The sequence below is a fragment of the Idiotropiscis lumnitzeri genome, chromosome 4 (assembly GCF_059441095.1).
Source record: "Idiotropiscis lumnitzeri isolate Australia: NSW breed Sydney's pygmy pipehorse chromosome 4, RoL_Ilum_1.0, whole genome shotgun sequence".
Lineage (NCBI taxonomy): Eukaryota > Metazoa > Chordata > Actinopteri > Syngnathiformes > Syngnathidae > Idiotropiscis > Idiotropiscis lumnitzeri.
This window is the reverse complement of record NC_142394.1, coordinates 5,977,371-5,992,218: the sequence shown is the minus strand read 5'-3', so window position 1 is coordinate 5,992,218 and position 14,848 is coordinate 5,977,371. Positions and strand designations below refer to the sequence as shown.

The 14,848-nt window shown below is 40.5% G+C and overlaps 1 protein-coding gene across 2 annotated transcripts in view; it reads right to left on the bottom strand.

The window, feature by feature from the left end:
• gpc3 (glypican 3) overlaps window positions 1–14,848 on the bottom strand; it is a 111,332-nt gene that overhangs the window by 92,019 nt on the left and 4,465 nt on the right. For both annotated transcript variants that reach the window (XR_015842757.1, XM_088292396.1), the window contains exon 2: window positions 11,605–11,766. Coding sequence is in view for 1 of the 2 variants with exons in the window: in XM_088292396.1 (XP_088148522.1) it covers window positions 11,605–11,766 (162 nt within the window). In the remaining variant the exon portion in view is untranslated. The remainder of the gene's footprint in view (window positions 1–11,604; window positions 11,767–14,848) is intronic.

Here is a 14,848-nt window from a genome sequence, read left to right as displayed (position 1 = left end):
GCAGAGCAAGACCCATTTCATGAGTGGCCGGGAAATCAGGGATTCAGTCAGCATGGGTGTCTGTGCCGTGCTTTATTTTTTTTAACCAGCTCCGAGCAAATTGGTTAGCGTGACCTGTCCATGAGTATCTTGCCACTTCTGATGGTGACCTTGAGGGCGATAGAAGCGCTGTGTGAAAAATTTAAATGTAGCTTTGGTGATCACGTGAATGAAAAAGTTAATTGTTTATTTTGAACATGAAGGGATAAAACTGTTGAAATATTAACCATGAGAATAAAAACCGACAACAACCAAGCAAATCGAATAGCAATATGAATAAAGATAAACAGCAAAAAAATAGAAAGATGATTTCAGACATCACAGATTTTGTCCGAGTTCAATCAGCAAACGCATGGGCATTGTGCCATTTGGGGCTGCCAGGATGGCCGAGTGGTCTAAGGCGCCGCGTTCAGGACCCAGTCTCCCCAGGAGGCCTGGGTTCGAATCTCGAATTTCCCCATTGTGGGACTAATAAAGGGAATATTATTATTAAATCGTTCAGCCCTATGGTGCTCCGATGAAATCAAGGTTGAACTTTTTGGCCATGAATTCTTAATGTATGTTTGGCTGAAACACAAGCCCACTCATCACCAAAAGAACACCATACCCATACGTGAAGTACGGTGGGTACAACATCTTCGTACACAGAGAAAACCTATGCAAGCACTAGGAGAATCTATGAGTACAAACTCCTCACAAGAAGGCAGAGCATTTACACCACATAAAGGTAATTAAAAGGAACACAGCAGACGTTAATTTACGACATGAACCAAAATCAATGTGAGTTCTTGATACTTACAACAGTGCTCCAATAAAAATTAACATAAAATGGATCCTTATCCAGGCTGGAGAATACTATCAATACCGTTTATGGATGTGCATAACAATAAAAAACACATGGGGCACAGATTTTCGGCTACTAAGTGTGGCAAGTTTGTCATCCTAATTGAGTGACAAAGTGCAACTATTTTGCATTTGCCTCTGGGGACATAAACCAGACATACTTGACTCAATCCACAAATGGATAATGAGGGAAAATCACAGTTGAGGTGGATTCGCAGGTGTATTCTTTTTTATGTTGTTCCTCAGACACACACACACACACACACTCTAAAATGTTCTCTGAGGGCAATTCACTGCATAGACACTCACTCCTCGGTGACTCCTTTGAACTACAAGCAAAAGTGCTGCACTCAAATAGGGAGCATACACACAGCGCATAGTTTTACTTTGCACAATAGTTTGCCAGAGAGAGTGCAAGAAAAAAAACTAATGCGTGATGGGCATCATGATAAAACGCACTCAAAGGCAATTAAGTTAGACTTAAATTGCAAGTTGATGGAAGAAGATATGGTAATGGTTGGTGTACCCCATTGTGTCTGCTAAACGATGCTCCTAGGAGCCCATTGGATGCAGCAAAAGTGCCTCTCCTCATCATTAAGTTATTAGATTGGTCCAAGGCAGCACGTAAGCAGCTTCACGCAGCATTCATATTGTACACCCCAACAGTCTTTATTGGATTACTAAGGGGAAACTACTTGGGTAGACAGAATGACTGGATGGTAGAAGTGAGGCCAAGGAGGTGTAATAGGAAAAATGATGATGGGAAGACTGACCTGCAGCATTTATGGTCAAGAGGACAGCTAACGAGCCGACTTAGAGAATAGATGTGGAGGACACTGAGATGCGGTTTTGATTATCGGTAACTGGCGCCTGCCAAGGTTTTCCACCATTCACCTCCTGTCATTTTGGCATCGTAGTACGGTGGCCGAGAAACAACAATTGCAGAAAGCCCCAACACAAAAACATTGAACTACAGAGCTATTGCAAAGGTCACAACACAACAGAGGTGCCGAGACAAAGAAAGTGACCAAAACTCCCACGGGATGGGAAATGACGCAAAGTTGGAATGGTAATGTTAAACTTTGACTGTTCTAATGTAAGCCTTATGACCACGCAATCTCATTATCCACGGACTATTAAGAATACCGTAACAAATTGGACGAGAGGGGTGTGCGAGACGAGAGAGAAGGGGATCCGTGTGTAATGATGATGGAACAGGTTGTTCGGAGATGGTGTCGGCTTTGAATCACAGCAGCCGTGTTGTAACAATAATAAAAAGAGGTAACTAAACGAACGTCTGAAGTCGTGTCTTTTGAAGACGCTACAAAACTTTGAAAAGCACGAGCTAAATAAGAGACAGTTTTACTTATGCTTTTTTTTCCAACTTGGCTTCTCAAAACCGCAATTTAGTGCCTCAGCCTTGTTTAATCTGAATATGAACTAATACGTGGCTGGCTAGTGAGAGCTGGCCTCTCGTATACGTTGAGTCCATTGTACACACAAGCAAACCACGGGAACATCGCGAATAAATACCGTATCTTCTGGGCCATAGGGCGCTCTTTAAAGTCCCTAATCTTCCCTAAAACAAACAAAGCGCCTTGTAAAGCGACGCGCCCATTATATGGACTAAGCATCACTCTCGACCATCAACCCTTTTACTCATTGGGCTGTTTGGAGTACATGTTAGCACACCCTGCTGGACAAAGTCTGAGTCATCTATGCTGCTAATTGACCGTGACTTATACATTATGTGACTATGGTGTTAGGGGCAGCTGTCCACAATGTTGTAGTCTGTCTTATCATTTATGTTATTGCAAGCAAGAAACGTCCCAGGTTTAGACAACAGACTGCAAAAAGCCCAAAGCACAACAGCACATCTCTCTAAACAGCCATGTGATTGGCTGAGTCTGAGTGGCTCCCAAGAAGCCATTGCTGTAATTGGCTAAGGCTGAGTGGCTCCCAAGAAGCCATTGCTATAATCTTTTTGTGTTATTTTTATTTCTTTTGGGTATATAGATGGCATGAGAGATACATGTTTTGTGTTAATCTTATTTCTTTGTTTCATTGTTTGCTTGTATGCTGAGTTTTTTGGGGGTTTTAATTTGAAACCGTGACTCCAAGGAGTGTGGTGACCAGTGAAGTCCCTCCTCTGACGTTGTCTAGTAGACTATTGCCAAGACACCATTTATTGGTTAGAGTCATTGTTATTGGCAGTGATCCTAATAGTTTCATGACATCTGTCATTGAAACGTGTTGATACCTCTGGCAACGACCCCTTAGGGGATTGAGTCCTGGTGAGCTGGCATCAGCTAGCGCGAGTAGCTGAAATGGCGCGAGTAGCTTAGCGCACGCTAGTGCGAGCAGCTGAACAAGCGCGCGCCTAGCATATGCATTAAATGCAGAAATAGAACTCTCAACTGGTGTTCGATGCACCACGTCTTATGGCCTCAACTGGTGTTGCGCCCTTCGATGCAGCGCGTCTTATGGCTGTAAAAATGCGGTAATTTGAAAAAAAAACAAATAATTTCTGTCATTGCTACAGTGACACAGCTCCAACAATTTTATTTTTTATTATCATTCCAACTTTGCGTCTTTTCCCCTCCCAGGGGAATTTCGCTCACTTCCGTTGTGTTGTAGCATTTGCATTTCCGTTGTGTATTTTCTAATAGCGTGCATTTCAATGTTGTGTTTTGGCTTTTGGAATTGTTCTGACCTTTCTCGGCCACCGTAATCTAGCACTGGAAACGTCACATGAGCACTATTGGAGACACATGAAGGCAAATTTCTCACAAGGTCAACCAGTAGTGAGTCTGCTATTGGATTTCCTTGTTATGCAAATTGTCAAGGAAACACGTTGTTGTAAGATGTCTGAAATAAGCAAGACAATAAGCCATGAAAAAGTTGCTTGGATGACGACTGAGCGAGACGGAAATATTTTAATAATAATAATAATATGACGAAAATTCACAGACGGACTAAAGCACTGACAAATGCCCACCTCTGCTGTCAACATTAACGGTGCCTTCACTGAGTGCAAGTTACCCATGCGTGTGCTCTAACACCCCCTCCAATCAAACAATCTGAATGGTTCATTTCACCTTAGCCCCAAATGGCACAATGCCCATGAGTTACAAAACCAATTTGAAATGTGGACTCGTCAGACCACAGCGCACTTTTCCACTTTGAGAAAGTCCATCGCAGATGAGCTTGGGTCCAGAGAAGCCTGTGGCGTTTCTGTGTGTTGTGTAGAAATGGCTTACACTTTGCAGTACAGCCCTTGTCTTGTCATTATTCAATCCATTCCACTTAATCAGATTGTGAGTGTCCTTATTACTAAAATTCCAATCCGTATTTTCTCTAGGACCTAAAATTCAGGTGTACAGGCCTGGGCGTCTGGCATTCAGACTCTGGATAGCACACCGAGCAGATTAAGGTAAAGAATGTTATTCTTCGCTTAAATAAAATGTATGGGCTTCCTTAACTTCATGGTCTAAGTTAAAGGGCCTTTGTCATCATCCAATTCACTCCACTTAATCGAATAGAGAACGTGATGCTCCCACCCATCAAGTAGCTGACGATTGCAGTTGTTAATTTCATTTTCATTACATTAGTCACCTGAGGTGGGCACGTCAGTAAATGTTGCCGTTCTGTCATTCGTTTTTCAACGGCGGCCAGGCCACCCATTCGTCAACTTCATCTCTATATTCCTGTTTGTCGCTGCTCTTTTAGTCTGTCTATGTCAGCCAGTCTGTCATTGTCAGTCCACTTCAAATACATTTACATTTTGTGCTTTTACAAAAAAACTAAAGTCATAGTCCAACAGATGAAAAATCCAATTTGGAAGGTTTTGTAAAGCCTTACGTTCACTTCACTTACCGTGACAGTGCTTCTTTGTTGTCTTAAAAGAAATGGTAGGAGATAAGAAGAAGCAACAATAGCAGAAGACATTAACTTTCTCGTTGCACAACAACAACAAGGGTTTAAAAAGTCGGTTTGACAGACCTCTGTAATTGACTCTTAGAATGTCAATTTTTTGCTGTAACTTTTTTGTTAATTGAATATGATGGGCTTGGCTTTCTTTGTGACAACACGGTGGGCATTTTCTGCATTTAATATTCTTACAAATATAAAAGTAATCTGTTGACTTCAAACATTTCCACAGTCTTCATTAGCTGCTTCTGAAATGTTGTGCTTCGCACTAGATTCGGTCATATCTTCTGGGGTCTAAGACCCCTCTGTCCATAAAACCTATTAATGCCCGTGCTCTCATCAGTCCACTCCTCAACCCAAATATACATGGGATATAAAAATACAATTTGGGATGAGACCAGACAAGTAAGTAGTTGGTGCGCACACTCGTGATATTGGTACAACGAGCGCATTTGATGCGTTGGGTATGACAATGTTGATTTGTCGGCATAAAACAAACAAACAAAAGCTTCCATATTACTGGATTGCTTGTGCTTAAAATGTAGCTTAAATCCTCCATGCACTGACCTTGAGAACAGCCCACAGATCAAGAGTGTTGGAGGACCGGGCTAGCTGCCCCACTTTAACAGTTATCACACTCACACGCTCAGATATCTATGCATGACATTATAACAATCCAGGCCAATCCTGTCGTCTCATGTTTATTAATTGGGTTGGCTCCTTGGATTTGGGTGTGACTGCCCTGAGGGTCGTGATTGTTCCCCCCGGGCTGCAAAGGAGCAATGGACTGTGATGAAAGTGAGCCGACAGCATTGTGGTCTGTGGATGAGCCATTTTAAAGCAGCACAAGCACAAGTACACAATTCCTGCCTGATCCACTGCACATCAATCCAAAATAGACATTTGTGAATCTTTTTCTTGATTTTGATCTTATACATTTAAAAGCCCAACATTTAAAAGATATAGATGAAAGATTTCATACTACAACCTCATACATGTCACATTTTTCTATTTTAAGTCTGTTCTTTTTTTTTCTCATCAACAAACATCTGCAGCTTGTTGCTGCTCCATATAATGCAGAGCATCTTTGCGAGGGCAAAACAATTAGAGCTGCCAATCATACATAATGCCCCAAGATAGGGATTTGGATTGGTTTGTACCTCCAGTTATATGGTGGTGAGGTGCAGCTCTCCTGAACATGCTATTCTACCTTGCTGCCTTGAAACAAAATGGTCGGGGAACATCGAGTTTTAAAATCATTCAACAATGAAGTGAACAGCCATATATAATGCAACATCACACACGACCTCAGCGTACGTGTTTCCGTTTAGTGACTATCAAATGGAGTGTGCAGTACTTTTTTTTGGGGGGGGGGGTTGACACACTAAAGGGGAGGTCAACCCTAAACAAATTTTAACAAGAATTTGTTCTATGCAGCCCCACGAGTCAAAAATTTGGAATTCTTCTTAATATTACGTTTGTGGAATATGAGTTGAACAGTAAAATCCACTCATTTATGTACATCTCAGTGGGCAGCCATTTTTGCCACTTGCTGTCGATTGAAAATCTAATTTGTCGTTGCTCAGGGCGCAGGTAATGACCAATCATAGCTCAGCTTCAAAAAACAGGTTTGCTGTAATAGATCATAATCTGCAGCCTGAGTAACTGAGATGTCATTTTCAGTTGACAGAAAGTGAAAATAGCTGTGGTTAAAACAGTAGTGGACTTAATTTGAGCAAAATATTTTTGAAAACATATTTTTTAAAAATAGCTAGTACAAAGTTAAATAAACAGACAATGACTCATGTCTGACTATTACCAGTAGGATATGGTAACAGTCGTGGGTACATTACATAGTAATAGCAAGTGGCATTTTGAATATTCCTGTATTAGGAAAGTGCTGTCAAAGTATTTTTGTTGTAATTTTATCTCCAACTTTTCCTTCAGCATCGACACAGCCTGCTGCAATGACATCGTGTATGAAGTTATTTCCATTACCCAATGCGCTACATCATGTGCTGACTGATACGCTTCTAACAGAATATTCATAATTCATTTATGAAATTAAATTCACAGCATGTGCAAGTTTGACTTCTCTTTTCAAATTTTAAAGATGAGCACCCAGCACAGGTTTGCATATTCTCATTTTGAGCAAAATTGAAAGCATGGAGCCATTACGAGTGAGGCAATCAATGGCACGCAGGAGAGGTTGATATTATGATCTCGCTAATGGGAATCAAAATGAAATTTGAGTCCATCACAAATCAGAGTAGCAACAGCAATTACTGCATTGCACATTATTTCCTCACTATGCCATCAAGATATTAGCCAGGGCTCATTAGATTGCCAAAGAGCAAACAAGGAAGTGTGTGAGGGAGTCGTGCACCATTTGAATTTCCTAACATCCTAACTATGCCCTGCTATAGATGTGAAAGAGAGGACTAATGTTTAACCAGGTTGCCGTGGAACAGTGCACGATTTGACTTCATTTGTATAATTACTTGCAGTACAAATATGTCTTTGCTCATCCATCTGCCTGAGAAGTTTAGTGACAGGCAGAACAATTGACTTAGTCTTGTGTGTGTATCCACCTGTTGCCATTAATACAAAATTAAGTCATGGCTTCCAGCAAGTATATCAACTTTGTGTTCAATTAAACAGGGCCAGATGTGACACTGGATGGGTCAAATTGCCACTTCAGTCTTGATTACTGTGTCAGAATTTACTTGGAGCAAAGCGCTGTCTAGTGATTATTTTTCCTTAGCACAACCGCTTATGCAAGTTAATAAAAGAGTGAAAGTGTTTTGTGTGCCGAGAGATTTATTGTTATTGCTGTGCCAAGGTACCTCAGTAGTATACATAATCAGCCGTAAAAACTCTCATTGTATTCTGAATGTGTTCATTTAGAATCTGTATTTTATTACTTTTACTTAAGTAAAAAAGTTGAATCAGTTCATCGACTTTCACGAAACTATTACTCCTCCAAGTACCCCCACTTTTGTCACCTGTTGTACAAATGAGGCTTGACAAAAGCGAGTGGAGCAGGTGGAGCTGCAATGAAAGGCGGGATGCAGCGCGGGAGCACTCAGATATGGGCGATAGACGAGTGCAGAGGGGAAGCCTTTTGATCTGTGCTCCGAGCGTGTGTCAGAGAAAAAAACAGAGAACAGAAAAGAGCAAGCACTCAATTTCCAATACTGGTAGCATGAACAAATGAGAAGAGAGGGAGAGAGAAAGTCAAATAGATTGACTGAGACAGAGATGGAGAGAAAGGATGACAGGGTCTGAGGAAGAAGAGGGCGATAAAGTAGAAGGAGACAGATAAGACCAGGATGTTAAAAGGATTTCTGTGCGGGGGGATGTTTTGGGAGTTCTCTGTGGCCCTTTGCTAACGCAATTAGTATTGAACCTCTTCTAGGAAAGTGCAGCGGTCTCTAATGTTGTTAGCTGGAGACGACCAAGTCGCGCAAACCCCACCGTCCCCATTAAACCCTGTGTTTTAATTGCCATGCCGGTATGCGTGCATGCGCGCACGAGTGCGTGTTCACAGAAAAATTCAGGAGAGTGAATCTCGAAAGAGCAAACAGAAGAACCGGACTGCATTGTGATTACAAATGTGAGAAATATTGAAAGGTGAGAAGAATATGCATTTAAAGTGTCAAAATTGGCACCTATTTGCGCCAGAGATGTTTAAAAACCACTGAGTAATTACGACTTCTTGTATTCATGAACAAGTATACAAACAATCAAGAGCTGTAAATAATATCAGATGTCCTCAGATAGAGTCTGACTTCTACTTTTTGTGCTGCTGGGTGAGTCGTCCACTTATATACTCAAATATACAACAATTAAAAATTTTTTTTTAAAAAAGGCCATTGCCAGCTAAACTAATGTTACGTACTCTGATAGCAAAAAGGACACATACCTACACGTCAATGAAGTACAGAATTTACAACAAAACCTAAACTACACGTGGGGGAAATTCAAAATACTAAACGCAACATCCAAATCTGACCTGTACAAGGTAGAAAAATGAAATAACACAGCCGTTCATAAAAGAAACCAGTCAAAAAGAAAGTACACTGTTACACACTTGTAAAACCATCATTATCATAAATATTTGAACTGTGCCTTAAATACATGGAAAAACATCTAAGGCAGAATAAGTCTGAGCGAGCGAAAAGCAAACAAACGAAAAGCCAACTGCTCGTTTTTACCTTTCACTCATAACAAACACTGGTCATGTTTGAAAGGTTTGACCTAACTTTATGAGATTAGTAAATGTCATTTCTATCTATCTTTAGACCAGTGATGAGAAAGTTTATTTTCTACTCAAACCAGCTCAAAGTTCAATTCACAAATGTTCAGTAGATTGTTCATATAAAAAATAAATTAAGTTCCAAAAATTAAGTACATAATAGTTTTTTTTCCTTTTTTCTTCCAGTTTTGTGTTACAATGTGCTGTTCCCCTCCAAATACTGGCATTTCAACATTTTTGTCGCCCATTCAGTCCACAAGTAGACAACTGCATGTCCCCCCCTACAATCGCACAAGAAAATGAGTGTTTAAAGGAGTGAAATGTTGTACATTATGTGCTTTTTTTTTTCCTTTTTTTTTCCAGCACAAATACAATCCAAGGTAAGAATCAGGCTGAGGTAGGAAGTGAGCTGTCACACACACTCTAACTAAACCCGCTCTCGTCTTCAGGCTACCGTAGAAACTAGAAACGGTATTGGAATCAATGTTCCTTCTAAGCTGCGCATGCATGTGCTCAATTGTGCACTGCTCTCACCCACTCAGGGCACATGGCGACGGTGCTGCACACCACACACACATCTTACATTTCTACACTCAATCCCTCATTTCCAGCGCAATTGAATCTACAAACAGGACAACACACTCTTCCCACTTTCCTTACAAATTCAGTAGAGCGACCAAGAGCACACACAGTTGTTCAACTATATTTTGAAGCACACGCATACACTCACACTCACCACCGCTGCAGACAACATATGAGCTCTATTCACGAAGTCTAAATATGGGCGTGGTTTTCAAGCCCTTTAAATAAGGCCTTTTTGCATGTTTCAGACGTCAGGTCACTTAGAATTATTTTGTGTTTTATTAGATGGCACAATTTCAGTTATCGGCGGCACAATGGATGACTGGTTAGCACAATAGCATCACAGTGCAGTGGCTGTGGGTTTCGATTCCATCCCCGGCCTTCCTGTGTGGACATTGCAATGCTCTCCCCATGCCTGCATGGGTTTCCTCCGGGTTCTCCGGTTCCTCCCACATTCTAAAAACATGCATGGCAGGTTGATTGGACACTCTAAATTGCCCCCAAGTGTAAGCGCGGATGGTTGGTTGTCTATGTGTGCCCTGCGATTGGCTGGCAACCAGTTCAGGGTGTACCTCGCCTGCTGCCCGAAGATAGCTGGGATAGGCACCAACAGGCCCGCGACCCTCGTGAGGAGAAGCGGTACAGATAATGGATGGATTTAAGCTTTTTGTGAGTGGATAGTGTTGGACCATATTGAAACAGCTTCGATTAAGACTTAATAAATTATGCTTAAAATAATGTGTGTATTTTTTATTCTATTTTCATTAAAGTAGGGCTGATTTTATTTGTGTCATAAATAACTTGTGATGTAAGGTTTTGGACAGGAATGGTACAGATTTGGCCGCCTTGTGCATTTCTGATGATGCTCACTGTGGTCCAAGGGATGCTTAGGGAGTTTGTCTGAATGCTCAGACGCATGGATAATTAGCCGTTTTAAAGTAACCCTCCCAGTCCTGATTTCAGCTATATTCAAAGCACAAAGTAAAATGAGGTAATATAGTAACATATGCTGTTTCAGTCTTCTTTCATGCGCTACTCTTTTGACTTTGAGAACCTGTACCTCCAAAGTTCTCTAGCAAGAAGTCTAAGCCCGGTGCAGAAGTTTTGATGCAAGCATTTTACAGCACACGTTACAGAAAAGACGTCTTTTAGCCACACGAAGTGTTCCTCAAGAAATCCAGAGCCGCGCCATTTTGTATAACTCAAACAGGATTTTATGACTTTGTGGCAGTTGTAACTCCTTGAAGTTGATAATTGAAAATAAAGATAACCATCCATTTTGTGGTCCCTTAAAAAGTGGGAGGCACTTATAGAAACTGTTGTAATTCCTTCCTGCATCGTTCACTTTATTTGGATGTAAATATGCTCAAATGAAATATGAGCGTCTGCAGTTAAAGCACACCTCATTCATTTCATTTCAAGTTAATTGTGGTGTTAAGAGCCAAAAACATGACAATGCTGTCGATGTCCAATATTTATCTATCAGACTGTTCAGGCACGTTCGATCTGAAATGTGCTACACAAATAAAGCTCTATTATGTGATATTAAATGTTGAGAAAAACAAATAGAAGACTTTCCCAGCCTGTCTTCTATGAGCATGTTCTGAAAGTCTCTCTTTGAAGTAGTCACTTAACAGATGTCGTCTCACCATCTGTCTGACTTCTTAACCTTGAGTGGTTATGTGAACTGCTGCTGTTTTTCACAGCAAGTTACCAGTCATGGGTGTAAGTGTCATCGCATTCTGCAGCAGCACGTCTCCCAAATGACATCCAAAGTCTCTTCAACAATCCTCATTCGTTGTTAGAACCTTCAGCACGTTGGCATTTCCAGGAAGGGCACATTACAAAGTGTGACTGAGGGTGTTCTGCTGACACCAAGATCAGTACTTGTCACATAAAGATCTTCTGAAGTCGAAACCATCTCATGTAGTTGATATTATCTCAGCGCTTACCTTGGAAAATGGCAGCATTCTGGATGATAATACGTTTGAGTTGAGCACTGACAACTTGCAGGCCGGACTCCATGTTGCCGCGAGCGGCAATCTGATAGCGCTCCTCCATCTTTTTGGAACAGCAGGCCGGGCCTTTGGTTTGGCAAACCTGCAGGTCAGCACCTGGCAGGAAATCAACACGGACATAAAAGTGAGTCTTGAAGAGGACAAGGAAAGAAGCCAAACTGACACCAATGTGTGGTTTTCTAACGGCTTCTTCCTCACACCCTTAAAAGCAGTCATCAGGCGAGATCCTGCTTTAATAAACTTCAGATTATTCTGAAGAGCCAGTGTTGCTTTATGAAAAATAAAACAGCTTCTAAAAATATGAGTCATTTTGGATCTTGCGCTGTGTTGTTTTCCACAGAGATCAATTTGGTCAAGAGAAACTTTGGGACCACTCAAGGCTGCAGTAAGATCAAAAGTCTTTATTTTCTCTCTCTCATAAACTTTGGAGCATTGCATCTTGTAGACAAACAAACCCAGCATTTTCTTAGACAACACGACGGATGAATTGTGCAGTTGCCAAGTCATGCCCAAGGTTGTTTACGCATCGATTGATAACTAATTGGCCTCACAAGATCTTTTCAAAAGTGGATACACCAATAGAAGTTAAACTAAGAATGTTTCTCTAGCTGTACATGTCATTTAATAGGCAGACAGTTGGAACATTCTTTCATCCTATTAATTGTAGCGACGCTGCAAATGTTCAAGTGTCACCGTGATCGAACTTCAATATTGTCAGATGATACCTCAAAGGACACTTTTCCCAAAAGATTATCTTTCTTTGTATCAATGGGCACATTTTTTCATACATTACAATGTTTTTATATAATACAGACAAGTGATTTTGTGTCTGTCTTCTTTTTGTGTGAGTCCTCTGCTGTTTATTCATGAATGAATGTGACATACTTGCACATGCAAATGCCGCCTGTTTTAGAAAACAAGTATTTCAGTGTGGAAATGGCAAGACATTTTTAAAATTTTTCAATAAAGTTGGCTGTAATTCCTAAATGTTAATTGCCGAATTTTTGAGACACTTAACTATATATCAGCAAATTCCTTTGTGACAACAGAACTGCTATGTTAGGGCATAAAAAGGCATGCCTTCGCCCAGAATCTCTTTTGGCCCTTCAAGTTATCGATCTTGAGAAACAGACTTGAGACTATAAATGGTAGACAGAGGCTGACAATTTAGTGAGGAGATGTACCCGAGTGTCAGTCAAACTGATTAACGAGCATCAGGGAACAACATTGAGAAAGACTTCACCTAACTTCCTGATCTCCACCCCTTCCTGGTGGAGTAGCGCTGCCAAATCAGTGAGTAAGGCAATAAAACTGTCACGCACCTTTCGTGCACGCTGACACGGTTAGAACCTTGAAGTAATACAGACAATGGGCTCCAATTGATAAGATCAACCTAATTTCAGGCTGCAGGGGGAAATTATTAAACTGTCAGCCGCACCATGGTGAGCAAAGCCTATTCAGGGGAAAGGTACGCTGGAATTAAACTTTCAAATCAGACAAAATAGACATGTCAAGGGGCAGATGATGAATGTGCTTTACGAGATAAATTCATCATAATGAAAACAAACAAAAAAAAAGAATTGTTGTGATTCAAAAACACCAATTAATTTGATTCTGCATGTTTTCATTAGCGGTCGCCTGTTGAAAAAAAAAAAACTGTCAATGCTGCATAGGTTTGCTTTGTTTGAGATGCTTTACACGTAACTGCAACTTTGAGGTAAATCATGTTCAGGGATCAAAATCCTCACGTAGAAATGAATTACTGTATACACACACACACACACAATATATATATATATATATATATATATATATACAGTTGTAAATCTCCCCAATATACAAGCTCAGCTCAAGGTAATGCCTTTCAATCGTGTACTTTCAATCGATATAGTGGAAGTGCGGGGTGGGGGTCAGACAATTCAACATGCAGAACAGTTGACAAGGTTTTTCAGGGTAAATCTTCAACAGCCCTGATCACATTCTTGCTTGTTGCTAACTTGACTAAAAAAAAATGCAGACAATGCCACGTGTCATTTTTACAGAAAGTTCATGGACAAAAAGGAGCTTGAGCACGACCTCTCGTGTGTCTAACAAGCTTAAACCACAGAACAATGCTGCGCTTCAGGTTCCCTGCACTGATTACACAGTTACTGCCATGCAAGTTTAATGATGACACATAGGGGACCACAGGGCTGGCATTAATATATAGAATATATTAAATGTTATACTCATTATGAGCATACATTATAGATCAACTACCAGTGTAATGTCAAGCCATGTGGTATTCTGGGATTTTTGTATACAACTTCAAACAATGAACAAATAAGAGAAGATGAAGCAATTAGACAGCCAAATCTAAATATTGATATGGTGGCAAACAGGTTTAATAATAATTTTAAGTGCTCCTGATCTTTATTTACTTTAATTTAAGCTACTTAATGACACAATAATCAAAAGCTACGAGTATGATTGCGCTAGTCAGCCCAACCTGGGCTTCATTGATGCAGCAAACCCACGTTTATCATAAGAGAAAGATTTTCTATAAAGGTGTTTGATTAAATTTAAGACAAATGCGTATTTAATTAGACTTGTATCGATTGTCATAAATTTTGGCTTGGTTTAGAGCCATATCAACAGCAGGCGTGTTTGTTTCTCCCTGCTCACTATAATTAGTCATGAGTTTAAAGCCTTCAGTGGTCCACAGAAACCTCTACCACCATAACCAGATTAAATATGAGGGGTAAGTGTAACCTATTCCTCAACCAAACACGGTTCTAATCTCCAGTTGGCTTTTATAAGCAAACACCAGCAACAATCACTAGATACATTATGAGTAGATGCATTAATAAGATACTATTATTACACTATTTTAATTTTTGTGGAATGAATTAGAGCTAATACTCGACACATTGTTAAGAATTAAATGAATGCACTTCAGTATTGTGTTTTTGGACTACAGTTGTGGAGGGTTTTTATCACATTTGTAAGCGATGAGATGGGGCTCTTGGGCTGCTGAGGTCTAGCAGTGCACATTAGACAAGATCCTTTGCCAGATTCATCCATGTAAGACAGAAAGACAATTTCTTACAGCACTGATGGGGGAAAAAAAACAAAAGAAAATGTATCCTCTTTTGAGAGAATCTGTGGGTGGCAAATGTCAGATCAGCTTTCCTCAACC